General features: G+C 34.0%; 2 protein-coding genes across 2 annotated transcripts in view; both read right to left on the reverse strand.

Moving 5' to 3' along the window:
* Nucleotides 1-742: 742 nt before the first annotated feature.
* Nucleotides 743-21,047, reverse strand: part of LOC123555941 (uncharacterized) — a 30,987-nt gene continuing 10,682 nt past the window's right edge. Inside the window, exons 5-12 of the mRNA XM_053547104.1 lie at nt 20,745-20,865; nt 20,382-20,506; nt 18,249-18,314; nt 11,252-11,473; nt 9,662-9,861; nt 6,208-6,376; nt 3,031-3,252; nt 743-2,642 (exon numbers count right to left, since the gene is read on the reverse strand). Of these exons, the coding sequence (XP_053403079.1) occupies nt 2,052-2,642; nt 3,031-3,252; nt 6,208-6,376; nt 9,662-9,861; nt 11,252-11,473; nt 18,249-18,314; nt 20,382-20,506; nt 20,745-20,865 (1,716 nt within the window). The 3' untranslated portion in view covers nt 743-2,051. The remainder of the gene's footprint in view (nt 2,643-3,030; nt 3,253-6,207; nt 6,377-9,661; nt 9,862-11,251; nt 11,474-18,248; nt 18,315-20,381; nt 20,507-20,744; nt 20,866-21,047) is intronic.
* On the reverse strand, nt 7,635-14,388 carry LOC128558522 (histidine N-acetyltransferase-like). Its single transcript, XM_053548099.1, has 3 exons — nt 14,208-14,388; nt 11,252-11,473; nt 7,635-9,861 (listed from the first exon to the last, which is right to left on the reverse strand). The coding sequence occupies exons 1-3, from the start codon at nt 14,367-14,369 to the stop codon at nt 9,271-9,273; spliced, it is 975 nt and encodes a 324-aa protein (XP_053404074.1). The 5' UTR covers nt 14,370-14,388; the 3' UTR covers nt 7,635-9,270.

The raw sequence follows: 21,047 nt of genomic DNA on the forward strand, positions 1-21,047 counted from the left end.
ACCCCGGGGTCATGATTTGAACAAACTTGGTAGAGGTCCACTAGGCAATGCTTCACACCAAATATCTAAGCTCTAGGGCTTCTGGTTTTTGAGAAGAAGATTTTTAAAGTTTTTCCTTTCGGTTGCCATGGCAACCAGAGTTCTGCATGGAATTCAATTCTTTGAACAATTTTTGTAGAGCTTTACCCAAGGAACATTCCTGTGAAGTTTGGATGAAATTGGCTTAGTGGTTTATGAGGAGATGTTGTTTAAAGGAAAGTGTGGACGGACGGACGGACGCCGGACGGTGAGCGATCACAATAGCTCACCCCGAGCACTTTGTGCTCAGGTGAGCTAAAAAGGTAAGTGGCGTAGGTGTGATTATGTTAACAATTATATCCCATCATTGTATTGATTTTCTAATAGACTAATGAGTATGCAAATAAGTTATTATATGTGTCTTACACTTATGATATGTATATTATGTTTAGTACATATTGTAATTTACATTGTGATCTAAAATGCTTATGTTTAATATGCCGGGTGTTTTAATTGTGTATGATATATTAATGGAGATGGAGAGGACTTCAATAAGCCTACTGGCTTCCAGTCCAATCCAGAATTTATGTATGTAAATAATTATTTGAAAGGTACATATTGGGAAATAAAATATGTTTAAACCAATATATTAATGGTTAGAATATTACATGTGTCATTGATGTGAACATTTTCAGTAAATCAACTGTCTTTATCAATTAATATTTGCGATATGAATATTTGGTCAATGTTAATCCATTCAGGTTACGGTCCAACTGCGTAGGATGATGTATCAGTGATCTCCTACAAACAGAACCGTTCTAATAAAATATGTAAAAAGATCCTTTGGAAGCATAGAATGCAACTAAGCAGAATAATAGCAGACTCGGTTTGATTGAGTCTGTTCATGATAGGTAATGAAATGTGCAACACCCCTCACGCCCCCTAGCACCGGCTTAAGCGGGACTCTATTATACATCTTTTGAATGGACTCCACGATCCCAAAGGACCAGAAAATATAGCAACACTGAATCCAAGTATGGGGAGACAGTTTACTGCCGCTAAACGGCACTTAAATATTGATGTTGTGATAGTTAATAAAATGTGTAAAAAAGAGATCTTTTAGGAGCATAGAATGCAACCAAGCAGAATAATAGCAGACCCGGTTCACGCCCCCTAGCACCGGTTTAAGGGAACTCTTTTTTTAAAAATCTATTAAATGGACTCTATGTTACTAAATGACCAGATATTATAACAGCACTGAATTCAAGCACGGGTCTAAATCATCTTTCTCCACAAAATGAACAGAAATTCAAAGTAACGATGTTTTGATCAAATAAAGTCTTAAAGAATTATTTTTCAGTTAACGGACATTTCTTTGTGATATTCTGGCTTAAATTATCAAATTACGGCTTTTGCTTTGTTCTGAAGTTTTAAATTTAAAAGTGATATTCTGGCTTTGATATTCAAACAAATACAAGATAAATGTGCTTTGGGGGTTATGATATCAATCAGTGAAAGAGGACATGCAAACCAACTTATTTCGCACGTAAAATCCACGGCTCAGTAACTTTCTATCTAATCATTATTTGTGTGTAAAACATTTATTTTTGGCAGATGGTTGATAGTAAAATGATATGATTGGATATACTGCTCATAAGAAATTCGATATATTAAAATGTCTTGTCGGAAAAAAGTCAACAAATATATGTGTAGATTAAACTTATTATCAAAAGAAAATGTTCATCTCATCCTGATGATTGATAGCATTGACAGAAATTGGAAAAGTTATACGCGGGTTATTTGTGCTGTTCTTTACTAATGCCCAACTTCAAAATGGATTCAGTACCACAGTGACTAAAGTCTTTGGTGTTCAGGTCTCACATTACATCTTTGCATCGTTTGTTTTGATATAAGTTTTAAAAAGAGATTTCGTTGAAAATTTCATGAACAGTGATATTAAAGAGAAAAAAACTGAATAAAACGTCATTTTTCTTAAAATTTCGTCGCCAACCTAAATGTCATCCTTACGATAGTTAAGACAGAGCTCTCTCATAAACTTCTAGTTTAACATAATCTTCTAGACGCTGCCCCTCCGTAAGTTTCTTAATTCCAAACTGGCCAAGTGTGTAATCAACTACTGAACTGTCGCAGCCTTTGGAAGAAAATATTATAAAATTCACCTGTTGCGGAGTTGACTCGCTCAGGCGCTTTAGATGACATGCTACATGGCTGTTGAAGTTGCTTAGGTCTCTTCCGAACACATCCAATATCAAAACCATTTCTGTAAAGTCTCTCGTACAATATGCAGAGCTTGCCGTTAAGATACCTTTAACTTGAGGGTTATCCAAAAGTGTCAGTTTGTTGCATTCACTCGGGTTAATATGAACATCAGATACAAAGACAGTGCTTCCTCTTGATAAAAGTTTGAGATTACTTTCGATGAGGCGCATTGGTACTAAATCGACTATGATCCGACCTTCAGGAAATAAATAATTTGAATATGGCTCCGACAAATACGCCGCTGGAATACCTTCTAATTTCTGCAAGATTTCATCGATTCCTGTTATATCGCTTATGTATGTTTCCAGATGTTGTTTTTCTGCAATCTCGAAAACCTCCGCTTCCTAAAAAGCATAGGTTAAAAATAATGTAACATAGTTATGATTCATATCTGACCAGTCAGGTACAAATATCAAAATATAGAGACCAAGAGATTGTTTCGTGCGAGTCGTATGTTAAAAATATGGCTTACGACCATGGACTTGGTCGGTTTCATCAGAAGAACAAGTTCTTATATCTACCTAATGATGTCATTTTCTTTATTAAACGTCTTTGAAAAAGAGATTTGAAAAAACCTGCTTTATTAGGATATAAGTTCGTACCTAAAACGTCTCGTTCTCCGTAACGTTTTACTAAGGTAGCTAATGATACTGAACACTTTTAAACATTTAAATGGCACTAGTGAAATTAGTATGATAATTATAAGAACTTTGTTACAATTTAATTTATTACCTTTCTAGCAACAGACATGTATTTTTGTAAATGCGTAATTGCAGGTGGCCTAGTCTTCACTAAAGCATATCGCCGGGAGGTCCTTTTTTCTTTCTGAACCGCCTCGATTTCCATCAACATCTGTCTATACACACCTTTTCCCTGAAAATCCGATCTTATACGTGATGCAAGAGTAAGAATAGTTTCCCCATTATCAACACGGTGGCAGACAACAAAACCAACCTAGATAAATGGCATAATGGCTGTAGAGTATAAATATAATCCTTTTATTCTACTTGAATTCTTTATTGAGATAGAACTACATTTTTTGTATTATTAAAAATGAATAAAAATAAAATGCATGACAAACTGCATGTAAAAAGCAAGATAGGGGTGAGCAGTATACATAGACAGCTAACTAAAACACACAAGGTACACGTGTAATATATTTATTTCACTTAAATTCTTCATTGCATCTTATTGAGAGATAGAAATGTCATCAAAAATGAATTAGTATAAAAACAATTAAACTCTGCATGTAACACGCGAGATAATGGTAGGAAGTATCCGTAGACAGTTTGCTAAAACATTTAAAAGTACAACTGCAGGGCAGTTCGACTAATTTTTGATGCGATCCTAGGAAATATTGAGTTATTTTTCTTATTTCATATATGTCTTATATCTCTACTCGCGTGAAACACTCGAAAGACCAAAATAGTGGTAGAAATTTCCGATGAAATTGTCATCGCTGCCGATTTGGGTTTAAATTTTGATTTTGTTGTGAATATGAGATAAATTCAAATAAAACTTACATGTATAAAAAAGGATTCAATTCCATATTGATTTATCATGTAAAATTACGAATTTTCTTGTGATTTAAACCTATACCTGTACTGTACACGATTAACGTTTACCGCGTCTACACGGCAATATGCGCAAGCGATAAAAATCAATAACTACGTGATTGTGTACTGTTATTTTTGTACGGTTAGATTGCCCGTCACAAATATAAAAATCTGACCGTTAAATTGTATGGTACAGCTCTGTTCAGAATGTCTGTCTGGTATGATCCCAATAATCGTTTGGAAGTTATGGAGGACTATGTATTTAGCAAACCAAATAGAGTATTAAGGTAAATATCACCAAAATGTCACAACACTTCGAAACTCTGTACACATCGTGGGCTGATCATGAGACTTGTGTAACTATATAAATCAAGAGCAAGAGAGACTTGTTGTTTCGCGCTCAGCCCTCGACATGGCCAAGTTCTTTCATCTTTCGTATTAGTAATAATATGTGTTAAAGTTCATTTACTCATGATATCGTGTTGGTTTAATACTTAATTTGTGATGACCTTCTTATTGTTCCACAGGTATTGAAAGTACTTAATAGCAGTTACAATATTACTATATGTCATACGACGACCGACTTTTTTTAAAACGAAATTTTCTTAAATTGCTTGTTAAAAATACATGAGGAATTAAAGATATTTCCAAGACGGTTTCGATTTAAATCATCCTTATTTTTCTTTTGAAGGAAAACATTGTTCACTTTAGATAATGGAATTTTATTTTATGCTAACTGATGAAATACTGTATTCTATCAGTGAGATATAACCCATATCACTCACTGCATATCATTCACTGCATATCACTCACTGTAATTGATATAGCTTTGCCGATCTACTTGTACATTGTGTATAAATTTTAAATCATTTACTTAAAAAAGGCTGAAAATTGTAGTCGCACTTTGTTCTTTATAGTATATTTCTCGATTCAAATTATTTCATTTAATGAAAATTTCATAACGTTATGCAGCAAGAAATAAAATAAAATGGAACTTTATGTCGTGTGCGTCTTTCTAACGTCACAACACGTCTGACGTCATGTTCGTTTACGCGCGTCTGTTTCCCGCGTTGAGATTAAAATTTGTTGCAAAATGCATATCTCAACGTAATTAAGCATTAGATAAAAAGAAAATTTGTCTGTTTTTCGTGAATATAAAATATCTCACCTCAAAGAGAGAAAATTTTCACATTTTCACTCGCGCTACGCGCTCATGAAAATATTTGAAATGTTCTCACTTCTCAGTGAGATATATTTCATATTCACTCAACACAAACAAATATCAATGTATTTCATTATTCTGAAAATAATTACTTTAAACTTTATCGTCCTTTGTTGGACGTTACACTAACTACATACACAGAAAATGATTTTCTTCCATTTGCAATCATCATATAGAAAGACACACTTTTTATAAAACAGAATGCTACATATTCTAGCAATACTTTCAATTTCGATACCTAAATTTGATAAATGTTATTCGAAAGCATCAAGGATCCACAATTGATTAAATAAACAACAACTGATTTACAAAGCTGTTTGTTATCAAACTGTCCTAAACGGCGCTGCCGGGGACCAAACTCGCGATCCCTTGATTCATGGCATTTCGAGGATTATTTGATAAATACGTAGACTTTCTCTACAACTTTTCCCCTATTATGCGTGCAATTTAGTAATATGAATTTGATCCACTTATTGCCATATCATGATCAACTGAAATTAACTATCAAACTCATTTTATACAGACGCAGCATCAATTTTACATATAAATTTGATCGAACTACATAACATGAATAAACGGATACCGAGTGGAATTTTGAGTGGCTAAATTGACAATGATTTTCCCCCAAAAAAAGTTCCGTTTAGGTCAGAGAAACTACTCGGTATTGCGGGTTGCGTAAACTTGCATTCGAGTCTCATGCATTATTACTCCCGAATCCGCGATTACTCGTGCTTTCTCGTATACTGAATAAATATATAGATATTTTAACACTATGAAAACATAAATGTATATTTCATCCACATTAACGGTAAAGTTAATCATGAGTTTCGACAAACAACTCTGAAGTCTACAGTATACGATAGTATACAATAGCGAACTCCCACCCAGCTGGCTTACGGATGGTCGGCGGTTCTACCCAGGTGCCTGTTCGTAATGAAATAATGCACGGAGGGGCACCTGGGGTCTTCCTCTACCATCAAAGCTGGGAAGTCGCCATATGTCCTATATTTGTACCGGTGCGACGTCCTCCCCACAAGAAAAATAGTGAACCTATCCTAATTTAGCCAATTTGTTAAACGCAGTTTTTCCTGTCATACGATAAAGATGATAAAATTGCAAGTTTGTACTCACTATTTGGTTTCTTGTCTCACACACATACGAACAGATGTTCGGACAATTCTGGAAAAATTCGAAGTATTCATGTAAATAATCCAGTCCATCAATAAATTCAAAAAGGTTAAAAATATCATCTTTGTCATCAAATGTTGCCTCACGTACGTTTAATTCCGACATATTTACACTTGTATACACCAAGTATGTATATTAATGAACATTCTAACACGATCCGCAGCAGTTGCTATATAACATATAGTGAAATCGCCTATACATGAATCTACGATAAAATATAGCTCTTCCATTCCACCCTACGATTGCAAAATGACTGTAAGATTCCACTCTGCTTTCGTTATATGCCGACTAAATACTCGACTTTTTCAGTGCTATGTAGTAGTAATAAAAAGTACATCAAATTTTCTGAAACAAACAATTTCTAACTGATGAATTTATTTGTTTATATATTTACCGTAAGAAAATGTTTCAGCCCAGTAAGTTTCAACTTCAACATCTGGTCGTGTGTGGTTTTTACAATTTCTGCGTTGTAGGCACCACAAATGTCAAATAGATTCTACTTTGACAGTAAATAAATTATAATTCATGTTCCAATCTTCCAGACTTGTTTATATGCCGCCGCAATGTTCTGACGTGTATGTTTCAGTGCCATCATGTAGGTGACGTGTACTATTTTTAGAGACTGCATATATAAACTTTGAATGAAGTATTGACTTCTGATTTCTATATCCGACCTTAGATGTTATTGAAAATAACATTTTCACAGCAGTAACTACTTCATACTTTAATTAAAATTTACTGAATATCGGAAAATTCCATTTTATGCAACGCTTTCCATTCGTGGGGAGGTTTTTATAATAGCATATGGCCAGCTGAATGACATATCGAGCTAAAATGTAGTGCTGTAAAATGCGAAGAATTTGCGTTGTTAGAATCGAAATAATAAATAAGTTCGAATAATTTTATCAGTTAATAAAAATGGGCAGTCGTTCGGACGCGAATATTAAATCACTTGTGCTACACACTCGTGATTTAATTATTACGCATCCGAACTCACTGATAAAATATAGGCACATATTTATTATTTCTTAACTAAAATGTATGTAGTTAAAAGTAAAATGTTACGCTACAGTCAATGTACTAAATAATCATATCTTTTTTAAATGTGACATAAAATCTATCGTCTAAAGCTTTTTACTCAAAAAGGAAAATGACACACTTGATATGAATGAATATATAAAACCTTGGGAAGATTTATAGTTATACGATACACGTATAACATTGATTCATAACCCGTTTCATCAAACTATGTAAAAGCGGTTTCAATTAAGCTTAAAGACTTGGTTTATTGACCACAATAATGTAAAGTCATACTGTTAAGATTTTCAAAAACATACAAACTATCGTAACGTGTTGTGGAATTATAAATAAATAATGTTATCATATTATCAGGTTAACCAGCCTGTCAGTTGGTAAAATTCTTTACACCATATTGTGTTCAGACCTTTTACAGTTTGATGCTTCAATATACTTCAATACCTCAAAAATAGACAACTTGGGCTAACTGTGATATTTCTCTTTTGCCTGTTTAGTCGAGCCCTTTGAGGTGTTGATATTATGGTCATGCTGTTTGTAAAGACATTGGTGGTAATGCTGTTTGTAAAGACATTGATGGTAATGTTGTTTGTAAAGACATTGATGGTCATGTTGTTTGTAAAGACCTTGATGGGCATGCTGTTTGTAAAGACATTGGTGGTAATGCTGTTTGTAAAGACATTGATGGTAATGTTGTTTGTAAAGACATTGATGGTCATGCTGTTTGTAAAGGCATTGATTGTAATACTGTTTGTAAAGACATTGATGGTCATGCTGTTTGTAAAGACATGATAGTCATGCTGTTTGTAAAGACATTGATGGTCATGCTGTTTGTAAAGACATTGATTGCAGGAATATATTATGGTTTGTGATTTACATATAATGCCTTTTGTTTCATTTACATGTGGTACAGTTCAACAGGCGGGGAAAACTTTTATTGATAATTTTTATTGGTGTGTTAGTGAATTCGTGGAGCTAGAGCTCACAGCACAAATAATTCTAGCCAAATATGAAATGCAATTATAATATATTTTATTTAAACATGTATAAATGACATTTATTGTGTATTCTACATAATATTGTATACTTATTTAAAGAAAACGATATATTGCAGTACGCAACAAACTTCCATATTATTTCATTTTATCTTTATCTACCATGAGAATACATTTATATAGATTCACACATCTCTATAGAATAAAATACTAAAACAAATTTAGCGACTCTGTCGTGTATCGAACTCACAACGACAATGATACTTCAGACCAAGTTTGATGAAGTTCCATGAAGCGCTTCATGATATGGTCATTTAAAGGTTTTCTATTTTTAGCCCCAGCCAAGTGCCCCCATTTTAACAAACTTGCGAGAGGATCATACAAATATGCTACAGGGCAAGTCTGATGAAGATCAAGCCAGCAGTTAATCAGAAGAAGTAATTTAAAAGCTATTTTCTAAGTTTAACTCTAGCGACCTCTAAAAGTGCAAAACACCTCCACTGAATTTATGAAAGTACCATACATTGATGGTACAAACATTTCAAGGTATTTATAATTTTACCTCTAGCGGCCGAGTGATCCCATTTGAATAAAATTGAGAGAAAACCTAATAACAATGCTACAGACCATGTTGATGAAGATCCATCAAGCTGTTCATTAGCAGTTGTTGTTAAACGTTTCTTTTTACTCTGGCGTGAAACTATTTGAATGGATAGAGGTCATGATGATAGATAGCATTGACAGAAATTGAATAGTTATAAGCGGGTTATTTGTGCTGTTCTTTAATAATGCCCAATTCAATATGGGTTCAGTACACTTAAGTCTTTGGTGTTCAGGTTTCACATTACATATATGAATATTTTGTCAATATGGTAAAATTTAAAATGAGACTATGTTGATAAACAGGGAATTAAAATACTACATAACTAGACATTTGGCTTTTTCTTCGCCATTCTGAATACCATCCTTAAGGTAGTTATGGCAGATCTCTCTCATAAACCTCTAGTTTAACACAATCCTCTAGACGCCGACCCTCCGTAAGTTTCTTAATTCCAAACTGAGCAAGTGTGTAATCAATTACTGAACAGTCGCAGCCTTTGGAAGTATAGATCTTAAAATGCACCTGTTGCGGAGTTGACTCTCTCAGACGCTTTAAATGAAATGCTACATGGTTGTTGAAGGTGCTTAGGTCACTACCAAATACATCCAATATTAAGACCATTTCTGCAAAGTCTCTCGTGCAATATACAGAGCTTGCCGTTAAGATACCTTTAACTTGAGGGGTGTCAAAAGTGTTCAGTTTCTTGTATTCATTGGAGCTAATTTGAACATCAGATACAAAGACAGTGTTTCCTCCTTGTGCTAACTTGAGATTACTTTCGATGAGGCGCATTGGTACTAAATCGACTATAATACGACCCTCGGGAAATAAATAGTTTGAATATGGCTCCGACAAATACAATGCTGGAATACCTTCTAATTTTTGCAAGCTTCCGTCGATTCTCTTTATGTCGCTAATGGATGTTTCCACATGTTGTTTTTCTGCAATCTCGAAAACGTGTGCTTCCTAAAACAATCGTAATGAAATAATGTAACATATCTATGATTCATATCTGACCAATCAGGTACAAATATCAAAATATAGAGAACAAGAAATTGGTCCGCCATGTGAGTCAAATGTTAACAAATATGGCTTACGACCATATCTAAGTTTATACAATCGGTCTGTTTCATTAGGAGAACAAGTTCTTTTATTTAACTAATGATGTCGTTTTTTTCTTAAACGTCTATGAAGATAGTGATGGGAAGTAGTTATAGAATTATGATCAAAGAGACATGCTGGTGAGAGTACTTTCATTTGTAAATGACACGTTTTTCGTCACTTTAAGATACTACCTCTCAATGTTGTTATTTCAGTATAGACCATTTACTGATGATGAACTGAATACACTGGAGAACAAATTGTTCATTTCAGAACTTTTGCGCACCAAATTATAGTGATGTGTTTTCAGCTTTGTGAAAACCGTCTAAGTGATGATGAAGCCAGTTTATTTGTAAGCTAGTGAATTACTTTGTAGTCGTTATTTATATTTCATGGTAACTAACCTACAGGCCTTATCCAAAGCATAGTTAAGTTTTAAGTTAAGAAAGTGTTAGTTTTATTTAATGGTTTGGAATATACATTAATTTTTAAGTGTTATATGATCCTAAAGTTCAAACATTTCAATAATAAATAAAAAGATATTCACAAAAGTACATTACTGGCTCATTAAAACTGCAATTACATCAGTTATCTGTTTTTACTGTTTTGCATAATTATTAACAATTCAATCTTTGTACAAGAAACCTTTGATTCAGGCCATATTATGGCAGACAAGATTGTTGAGAAAATTGGCATGTTTATTTGATAGGTCTAATGCCAATTTTCTCAACAATTTTGTCTGCCATAATATGGCCTGAATCAAAAGTTTCTTGTACAAAGATTGAACTGTTAATAATTATACTTGGCCAATACAAGTAAAAACAAAAATAAACTGTCAAAATGTACACTGAAAATATCCTATTTCATTTAATGCAATTAACATTTCACAACAGGTAAAATATTAGAGGTTTAAAGAATTTGTTGTTAAATCATGTAGATGTTAATTCAGTATTCCAGTTAGCCTCTCAAAAAACGTTTATACTACTCGTATTTAGCTGAACATGTTTGAAATGTGGCATTAAAGCATTCATCTAAAGTGTAAGCCGTTTATGTTTATGTGTAGCAAGCAACACGACATTTTTCAGCAAAGTACAAAGGCTTCTACACATAGGTTCATACGTTCGCATCCTAAGCGTCCAGTCCTCTAACGTTTTACAAAGGTGGCTAATGTCACAGAACACTTTTCAAAAATTAATTGACACTAGTTAAATACGTTTAATAAATATAAGAACTTTTTTACAATTGTATTCATTACCTTTCTAGCAACAGACGTGTATGTTTGAAACTGTGTCATTGCAGGTGGCCTAGTCTTTACTACAGCATATCGCCGGGCGGTTCCTTTTTCTTTCTGTACTTCCTCGATTTCCATCAACATCTGTCTATACACACCTTTCCCCTGAAATTCCGGTCTTACACGTGATGCACGAGTAAGAATAGTTTCTCCATTATCAACACGGTGGCAGACAACAAAACCAACCTATATAAATGACACAATTGCTATAGGATAGACGTGTGACCTATAAAATCCACTCAAATTCTTTATTGCATATACTATGGAGAGAAATATCAACAACAATGAATAAATGCATGTAACATGCGAGATAATGGTAGGCATTATCCATAGACGAAGCGTACAGTTATATTCAGGATGTCCGTTTGGTATGGTCCCAACAAACGGGTGCAAGTTATGGAGGCCTAAGTATTTAGAAAGCCAAATAGGAGATTAAGTTAAATATCACCAAAAAATGACACAACAGTAATTATACTTCGAAACTCTGTACACATGGCCAAATTCTTAGTAGTAAAATGTCTTTTTACTCATGATATCGAGTTGGTTTCAATACTAAATGTTTGACGTTGTTAAAGTTCTAAAGGTATTGAGCTACTGTTCTATAATATGTCATACCACGACCAAAATTTTAAAACGAAATTTTCTTAATAATCAATTACTTGTTAAAATGCATGTGGAATTAAAGATATTTCCAAGACGGCTTCCATTTAAATCATCCTAATATTTCTTTTGAAGGAAAACATTGTTCACTTTTAAAGAATAGAATTGTATTTCATTATCCTGAAACAAAGTATTTCTGTCGACCTTTTCTGAACGATTACACTACGTAAATACACAGAAATATTTTTTTCTTTGGTTGAAATCTTACCTAGGAACATCAGTTCCTTTCATTTGCTATCATCATATAGGATGACACACCTTTTGTAAAACAAAATGCTACATATTCTAGCAATACTCAAGGTCAATTTAGATACTACAATTAATGAAATGTTATTCCACAGCATCATGAATCCACAGTCGATTAAAGAACCAACAGCTGATTTACAAAGCTGCTTTTTTTATCAGACTGTCACATACGCCTCTCCCGGGGACCACACTCGCGATCCCTTGATTCTTAATAGGATTGTTTAATAAATACGGAGACTGGTTCTACAACTTTGTCCCCACTATGTGCGCAATTTAACATAACTATAACTGGTACCCTTATGTCCAGTTACATGTCCGCTTGCAATGAAATTATTAAAATATGATGGCATCACACAGTGCGTAACTAGTGGTTATTTAATAACCATTGCAACGGAGTTTTGACGTTTTACAAGTAAACTGCAAATTAAATAACAACTTTTTGAAAAAAAATCACATCAACATCGTGAACATATTTTATGATATTTAAGTGAAATCTCCGCTAAATCTAACATCAATCAGTCATTCCAGTTTAAAATAGGACACTCATAAGTGGTTTTACATAAATTGACGTCAAACAACATCAAGAACTCTGAGCAAAATATCAAATAGTACAAGAGCTTGGGAAAACACCGAAAGAAACGTTTGAATTACTGTAGAAAACAAGAGTTTCAGCTTTAAAGCTAGCTCAAATATCCATTTGCATTAATTTTAATAACTTGATAAGTCATAATACACCTAAAAATGGATTGTTTTATGATTTCCAGTGAAATGATTGTCAAAAGATGCTTCAGTATGATTTACATCAACCAGGGGTGATATTTTGTTGAAAATGAATATTTTGTCTCTTCATATCATACACTGAGTTTTAATCTCACAATGTCATGATATTCAGTATACAACAGATTTAAAAACAATTAAATTCATTACGAATTTTTTTTAACAAGGTTGAAGTTATGAAGACGCCCCTGACGTGCGCCGCACAGCATATCCCTTACTTAAAGAAATGATCATAGAACAAAACATCCTGCATGGTAACAAATTCAAATCTGGTATATACGTATAATAGACTGTTTCAAAATGATACAAACTTAAGAAGTCTTTATTGGATACTGTTGAAGTTATAGCATCAGTCTACGTATTTATTGAACGGCCCCCGTATGCTTGATCTATTCACTTATTGCCATATCACATGATAAACAGAATTAACTATCGAGAGTCATATTATACAAATGTAGAATCAATTTTACACGTGACTGAACTACATGACACGAATCAACGGATAAAGAGTGGAATTTCGAATGGTTAAATTGACAATGATTTTTTTCCAAAATTATAGAAATGGTTTAAATCTACTGATATTGGCAAAATGCAAGCAGAAAGTAATTTTTCTGTATAATTTCAAAAGCGTTGCAACGGTTTACTACCTTCTGCACAAGTACTCACTTGTTATTTATTTATGAGAGAAATTATTTTTCGCATAAAATGTGTGGGTTAGTCCCTTTAAATCAGAGAAACTATTCGGTATGGATTCGAGAAAAATGCATTCGTGTTTCACTCATTATTACTGACGAATCCACGGTTTCTCTTTTATTAAATTAATACATAGATATTTTTAAATACTATGAAAAACATAAATGTATATTCCATCCATATTAACTGTGAAAATAATCAATAATTCAGCTAAGCTTTTATCTTGACTTCGTATTCACATAATGCCTTGCAAAATAGAAATAACTTGGCTAAAACCATCGAAAAAGAAACGTAATAGAAGGAGCATTTTCCTTTTCTTTAAATGTCAGGTGAAAATGTCTATAACTTGTCAACACAACATTTCACCCATTCACTCGTGGCTATGTCACTCGTGAAAATATTGCATTTATTGTTATTCATGCGTTTCGACAAACAACTCTGGTCTAAGTATACAGTAGTGATTTTATGATAATGTTGCCGATTTGTTATACTTAGTGTTTGCTGCCATTCGATAAAGCTGATAAAATTTCAAGTTTATACTCACTATTTGGTTTCTTGTCTCACATACATACGAACTGACGTTCGAACAATACTGGAAAAAATCGAAGTATTCATGTAAGTAATCCAGTCCTTCATTAAAATCAGAAAGGTTCAGAATAACATCTAAATCATCAAATGTTGCCTCTCGAACTATGAATTCCGACATATTTACAGGTGCATATACTAAAAACGTATGATACAGATTAAATAAAATTGATCGACGATACGCACCACTCATTTTAGGTTCAATTTGTAATTATATCTCGAGAGACAAAAATAAGGCATGCGGAACAAGATATAGCTGATACGAATAAAACACTTGAGAAGATTTATAAAGTTCCTTAAATATTCATTTACAATAAAAAAAGTTTATTCATTACCTTTTCCATAATAATAATTATGTAACAACGTTATGAATTTTATTTAAAGACTTGCTTAATTGTCCGTTTAATAATTCAAAGACTTGCTGTGACGAGACGAAGTCAAGAAAATTTCAAAGGCATAAAATCTATTCTTACATATAGTGGCATTAAAAAAGTTTGGGCGAAAAATAATTTCTCTCAAAAATCCATAAAAGGGAGTACTCTGAGAGTGGTACAAACTTATTGACATAAAGTTTTTGCAAGATATTCTTATAATAACCAAAAATATTGTGCAGAAGGTAGTAAACCGTTGGAACGGTTTTGAAATAATGCAGAAAATTTACACTTTTCGTGCATTTTTACCAATATCTAACTTTTATTTTCACCAACTTTACCATTTTTCAGTGTCATATATACATTCTGTGTCAAACATGTTGAAACATTTCTCCCAAACTGTGGGCGAGTAGCACCGAAAGTGCAAATATATTTATCAGAACACGTCATTTAGTTTAGTTTTAGGTAAACCAACCCTTCAAGTGATAAAATTGGTTCAGACCCGCTGTCCTTTTTATTACGAGGCTAACTCTTTTATTTATCTTCTAGTCGTTAAAATTACGCGTGGAAAGGTTCACCAAGCGTACGAGGATTGTTCAAATATGAATGCATCTAAGCACATAAAAATGTATCCTTGATAGATTTCAATGAAAATTTTATTTGGTCCCCTCGAAGTATTCACCTCCAACAGATATGCAAAGTTTCAGTCTTCTAATCCAATCCTTGAAGGCATTTTCATAGTCTTTTCTAGGTATACTATGAAGATATTGGAATATTGCAGAACCGAGGTGTTTGCGCTGCACAAACTTTCGACCAGAAAGGTATTTTTTGAGCCTTGGGAACGAAAAGAAGTCACACGGAGCAAGGTCAGGCGAATAAGGAGGGTGAGGGAGCACAACAACCTTTTCCTGCTTCAGAAAGTCTTGTACAATAGACGCCTTGTGCGATGACGCATTGTCATGTAGCAATCTGACATTGGCCAAACCAGTTGCGGGTCTTCGATTTTTGAAATATTTCTTCAGTTTTCGAAGAACTTTAGTCTTGTTAAACTTCGCATTTACGGATTTACCTTTAGGTTCAGCAACCTGAATGGCAGGTCCCTGAGTTGTGAAGAATATGGCATACATTACCTTCTTGACACTCATGGTCCGCTTTGCAATGCATGGTCTTTTGCCAGACTTTGTTGCCCATATTATGTTCTGAATCTTTCGTTTGGGCTCAAAAAAGTGAACCCGTGTCTCGTCACCAGTGACGACATTTGCGAAAGACCGTGCATTGTAATTTGGAAACTGTTTAAGCAACAATTTTGCGTATTGCACGCGTTCCTTTTTCTGCTCATCTGTCAACAGATGGGGAATCCATCTAGCACATATCTTTCTCATTTTCAAATTACGTTTAAGAATTGTATGAGCTGCTCCTAATGAGATGCCAACCATACTAGCTATTTGCCTAGCGGTGTATCTTGCATCAGTAGCAACTATTTCTTTCACTCTATCAACCATCTTGGCAGACGTTGCTGTTTTCGGCCGACGGCCATGTGGTGCATCTTCTGTTGAAACTAACCCACATTTGAATTTCTTAAACCAACGAATAACTGTCGAAAAAGACATTTCATTATGCCCATAAACAGAACATATTTCATCAAAAATGTCTTTACACCCTATGCCAAGAATACAACGATTCTTAGTATAGGACCGTATTTAAACGGCGTACGCTGACCTTCTTCCAACCATTTTTGTATTAGTATACACGAGTAGGCAATGTTTAGCGAGCGATAGACACAGCTAACGTGAACGGATTTTAATGGGTGTGGTATCAATGTAAACCTAACATGTTTATCTACCCAATAATCTTAATTTCCTCGTGATTTTCGCATTATTGAGCGAGATAACGTTCTAGATGCATTCATATTTGAACAATCCTCGTAGAAACTTTTATTTACTCGATTTGTGGACGCACGGTGCACGTGTGCATATGGTAAGACATTCCTTTCCTTCCCGAGAGGGAATTCGGACCCCTTCTCCTGATCTGCGCATGTATGCGTATAGGGAGAGGCTTCGGCTTCATCAATTTGCCTTACATCGTATCGGGTAATATTCGCCGCAACCTCCATTAAAGTAGTGCTCATTACGCGACTTATTTATAAGTGCATACAATATACACAGATTGGTTTGTTCATACTTTAACTTACTCCCCGGCCTCAGATTCATAATCACCATTTGCAATACACCAATTCACAACATGACGATAGACGCCAAAACAGGTAAGATGATATTTTAATAAAGATTAAGTATCAGACGAGCTGTAATAACTTTGAAATAATATACAAATAGTTACCTACAACAAGCATCGGGTGGATTCAGGATTTTTATCAATGGGACAAGCAAAATTGCAAAAAGTATATAGTTTCACCAAAATTTTTCGTCGTTTTCACTTTATTCATTTCCCACCATTTGAGGTCAGATTTTCAACATTTTGAGAATTAGCAAATTTCTTGAGGCTTTAATTTATCCGACAAACCTGCAAACCTACTAGAGGGGGTTACAATGAAACATTGTTGTTACTGTCAGTCTCAATTTCAATTTCTGCAGGGCCTACGGTCCTGGGTCTCTTCGGTTCATAGGGGCGTAGAAACGGGGCCGGGGGCAAGGGAGCACGTGCCCCCTAATCCTGGCCAAAATTCGAGTAGCAGACATTAACAAAATGGTAGAAAATTTGAAGAAATTATGCGAGAAGAAATTTTCTTCGGATAGGCTGCTTAAAGTAGCTGAAGGGTATAGAAGATCTAAGATTTATCTTTATTTCCTAATTCGCTACGCTCAAACGAAAATACATTATTTATCCCATAATCAAAGTAAATCGAGGGAAGAAAGGAGAAAAAAATACATAAATGCATTTTAGGATTTGTTGTCTGCATTGTCATGTATCCACACTGTTAACACATTTCAAGCTTTAAAACAATACATCATGCATGAACTTTAATACTATTTTGTTTTTAACAGAGCGAAAACTGCACATATTTATATACATAATATATACAAAAAACTGCATAAACCTTCATGATTATATCCTGTTCAACTGAACTTCAATCATATAAAATATCTATTTTCTTTAATTCCTACACGGAAAACTTACATATATGAATATACTTTCCCAGTCAGTGTGCTGCGAGGCGGCTACTCAGATCAACCCTAACTCCGTCGTGGGGGGGGGAAGTAGAAAGATATCAAGTCTCAAGACCAGCTACCATCTTCTGGGGGCCTGACAACCCCCACAATTTATTGCCGAAAAATATTATCCTCAGTGAAGATAATGTAGTCCATAGAAGTTCAATTGCTAGTCAAAAGCATGTACATTCATTAAATGTATGTCTTCCGAACATATCATTTCATTAAACTTATAATATACGAGTACATATAAATTCATTTGAATTCTTACAATGTATTTATATCTTAAAGAGACTATGTTAAAATCGATTTTGCACTTTTGGTAAAATACTGTCTCTATCTTTCTATCTTACAAGAAAAAGTAACTTTCTATTTTTTTAGGATCTTTAAACGAGGCAAATGTATCATTCGTGATACGTCAGTCCATTGTAGAACAGTTCTCTATATGCATCAATATAAAACACATATCCATCCCGAGAACTCTAGGCGACAATGTATCCAGAAGAACTCCTCAACTCTTGGAATAATCTGTAAAATATAAACTAAACTGTATTATTATCAACATCATGTTGAAACCTGTACCGATTTTTCTTAAATCAGCTCTTACAATTAAGCCGAGCAAGTTAACCAAACACATCATAAAATACATGAGGGAAACTTCCATGCAGTGCTATGTACTGTTGATATTCGAAATAACGTTAAAACTCGTATTACATTTGTTTATGACGTGGCTGTCACACTTTTATGAACATAAACAAATAATTTATTTTTAGTTCCTAATTTCTTTCTTTTGATAATTGTTTTCTCCAATATTTGAAAATTTGTCAGGAGTTTGATGATTAATTGATATACAAAAAATTCAATTTAAACTATATTTGAATTTTCTAGTTCTGATTGCCTCCCTATATGCATGGCTATCGTATAATTTCGTTTTAAATAATGAAATAAATGACACTCCAACCATGTACAAAATGCACAATATGTATATCGACCAATTTATTATTATCATTATTATCATTATTATTTGTTTTAACTTCTATATCTTTTCAAAACTTCAATATTTCATTGAAATTCAAAAAAAGCTACCAATGGGTGGGCGGGATGGGATCCAGTTTGTATACATGTAAGTAGTGTGTATTGTGTTAAGCAATGCAGACAACCTCGAATGACTTAACTGACTATTCAACATAGCTATATACCAACTGAAATTTGCACGAAATATTCGTGCAACCAACACTTCAATAACTTTTCAATACAGTAAAATCTCGATTACTTTAAACCTAGAATAAATACATTTATTTCCTAATTCGCTACGCTCAAACGTAAATAAATTATTTATCCCATTATCAAAGTATATCGAGGGAAGAAAAGAGAACAGATACATAAATGCATTTTAGGATTTGTTGTCTGCATTGTCATGTATCGAACAACAAAGAAGGAACGGGATTATAAATAATTTTAACGTAATGTAAGATGCAACTACTGTTACACTTTTGATAACTTTTAATCGTTTCTAAACCTAAATCGACCTCTTCACTATCACTGAACAACTGACATTATATACAGTAAATATCGACTTCATAGCCGTCATTATATTCATAAAATGTATCAGAATGTCCTAAAAGCACAAAACACATATATATTTCCTGATGTTAGTAAAACTGAGATGTTCAAGAAAAACGTAAGTTGTTGAAATGCATTATTGATACACATGCAAATGATGTTAAGAAAAGTCAATGTCAGAAATTGTATACAGATATAACATTTTGAATGACTTTTGCTCTTTGCATGCCTGACTGCCTTTGAACACTGAACAAAGATTTAACAATTAGCCAATTTACTGACTGCATGAAGTGCAGAACAAATATTCTTATGCATCTTCATGAAATGATACAAGTGTTATTTTGTGTTCAATTATCTTAATAGATAGTACATGCGAGGCCTTTTAGAATATATCGTGATTATAAGAAGCCATTGTGCTATTCAAGTATATTCAATATTCAAAAGATGCCCAGATAAATGATATAATGTTGGAAATATTGATACAACTGAAAATCTAAATAATACGTGTGTGAAAATATCTGAACATGGGAGATAACCCCACTATCAAACAGACTATGTCATTGTCTGATACGTTGAAAATAATATGATTTAGAAACAAATGTGTTTGCATAAAAGCTTATTTCTTTGCTATATCATAATCTTATAAATACAGATAGTGTAATTGCGATAAACATTGACAAAATAACTATAGAACCCATAAATATCGCCCTTGCCCATCGACTTGCCGTAATACAACCATAAATCCCGGGCTTTGGTGCTTGCTCTTGCCAATCGTCTTGGCGAAATACAACTTTATATTTGCTAAATCATAATCTTATAAATATGGACCGTGCAATTCAGATAAAAATTGACAGAATAACTATAGGACCATAAATCTTGCCCTTGCCCATCGGCTTGGCGTAATACAACAATAAATCTCGCCCATTGGCGCTTGCCCTTGCCCCCAGCTTGGCATAATACAGCTATATATTTGCTAAATCATAATCTTATAAATATGGGTAGTGCACTTGCGATAAAAATTGACAAAATTACTATAGAACCATAAATCTCGTCTTTGTCCATCGGCTTGGCGTAATACAACAATACATCTCGCCCATTGGAGTTCGCCCTTGCCCTCGGCTTGGCGTAATACAACTGAATATTTGCTAAATCATAATCTATATAAATATGGATAGTGCAGTTGCGATAAGAATTGACAAAATAACTAAGGAACCATGAATCTCACCCTTGCCCACCGGCTTGGCGTAATACAACCATAAATCTCGTCCATCGGCGCTCGCCCTTGCCCTCGGCTTGGCATAATACATATATATTTGCTCAGTCATAATCTTATAAATATAGATAGTGTAACTGCGATAAAAATTCACAAAATAACTATAGAACCATGAATCTCACCCTTGCCAATCGGCTTGGCGTAATACAACAATAAATCTCGCCCATTGGCACTCGCCCTTGCCCTCAGCTTGGCGTAATACAACAATAAATCTCGCCCATTGGCACTCGCCCTTGCCCTCGGCTTGGCGTCATACAATCATATATTTGCTAAATCATATAGTACAATTGCGATAAAAATTGACAAAATAACTATAGAACCATGAATCTCACCCTTGCCAATCGGCTTGACGTAATACAATTATAAATCTCATCCATTAGCGCATGCCCTTGTCCTTGGTTTGCCGTCATACAACTATATATTTG

The sequence above is a fragment of the Mercenaria mercenaria genome, chromosome 7, assembly GCF_021730395.1.
Source record: "Mercenaria mercenaria strain notata chromosome 7, MADL_Memer_1, whole genome shotgun sequence".
Classification (NCBI taxonomy): domain Eukaryota; kingdom Metazoa; phylum Mollusca; class Bivalvia; order Venerida; family Veneridae; genus Mercenaria; species Mercenaria mercenaria.

What these genes read in the sequence shown, in the direction of transcription:
- LOC128558522 (XM_053548099.1), bottom strand. Translation starts at nt 14,369, where the DNA reads ATGTCGGAATTCATAGTTCGAGAGGCAACATTTGATGATTTAGATGTT. An exon ending in GTGAGACAAGAAACCAAATA is followed by an intron (nt 11,474 to 14,207) that starts GTGAGTATAAAC and finishes TCATTTATATAG; the next exon opens with GTTGGTTTTGTTGTCTGCCA. An exon ending in ACACGTCTGTTGCTAGAAAG is followed by an intron (nt 9,862 to 11,251) that starts GTAATGAATACA and finishes CGATTGTTTTAG; the next exon opens with GAAGCACACGTTTTCGAGAT.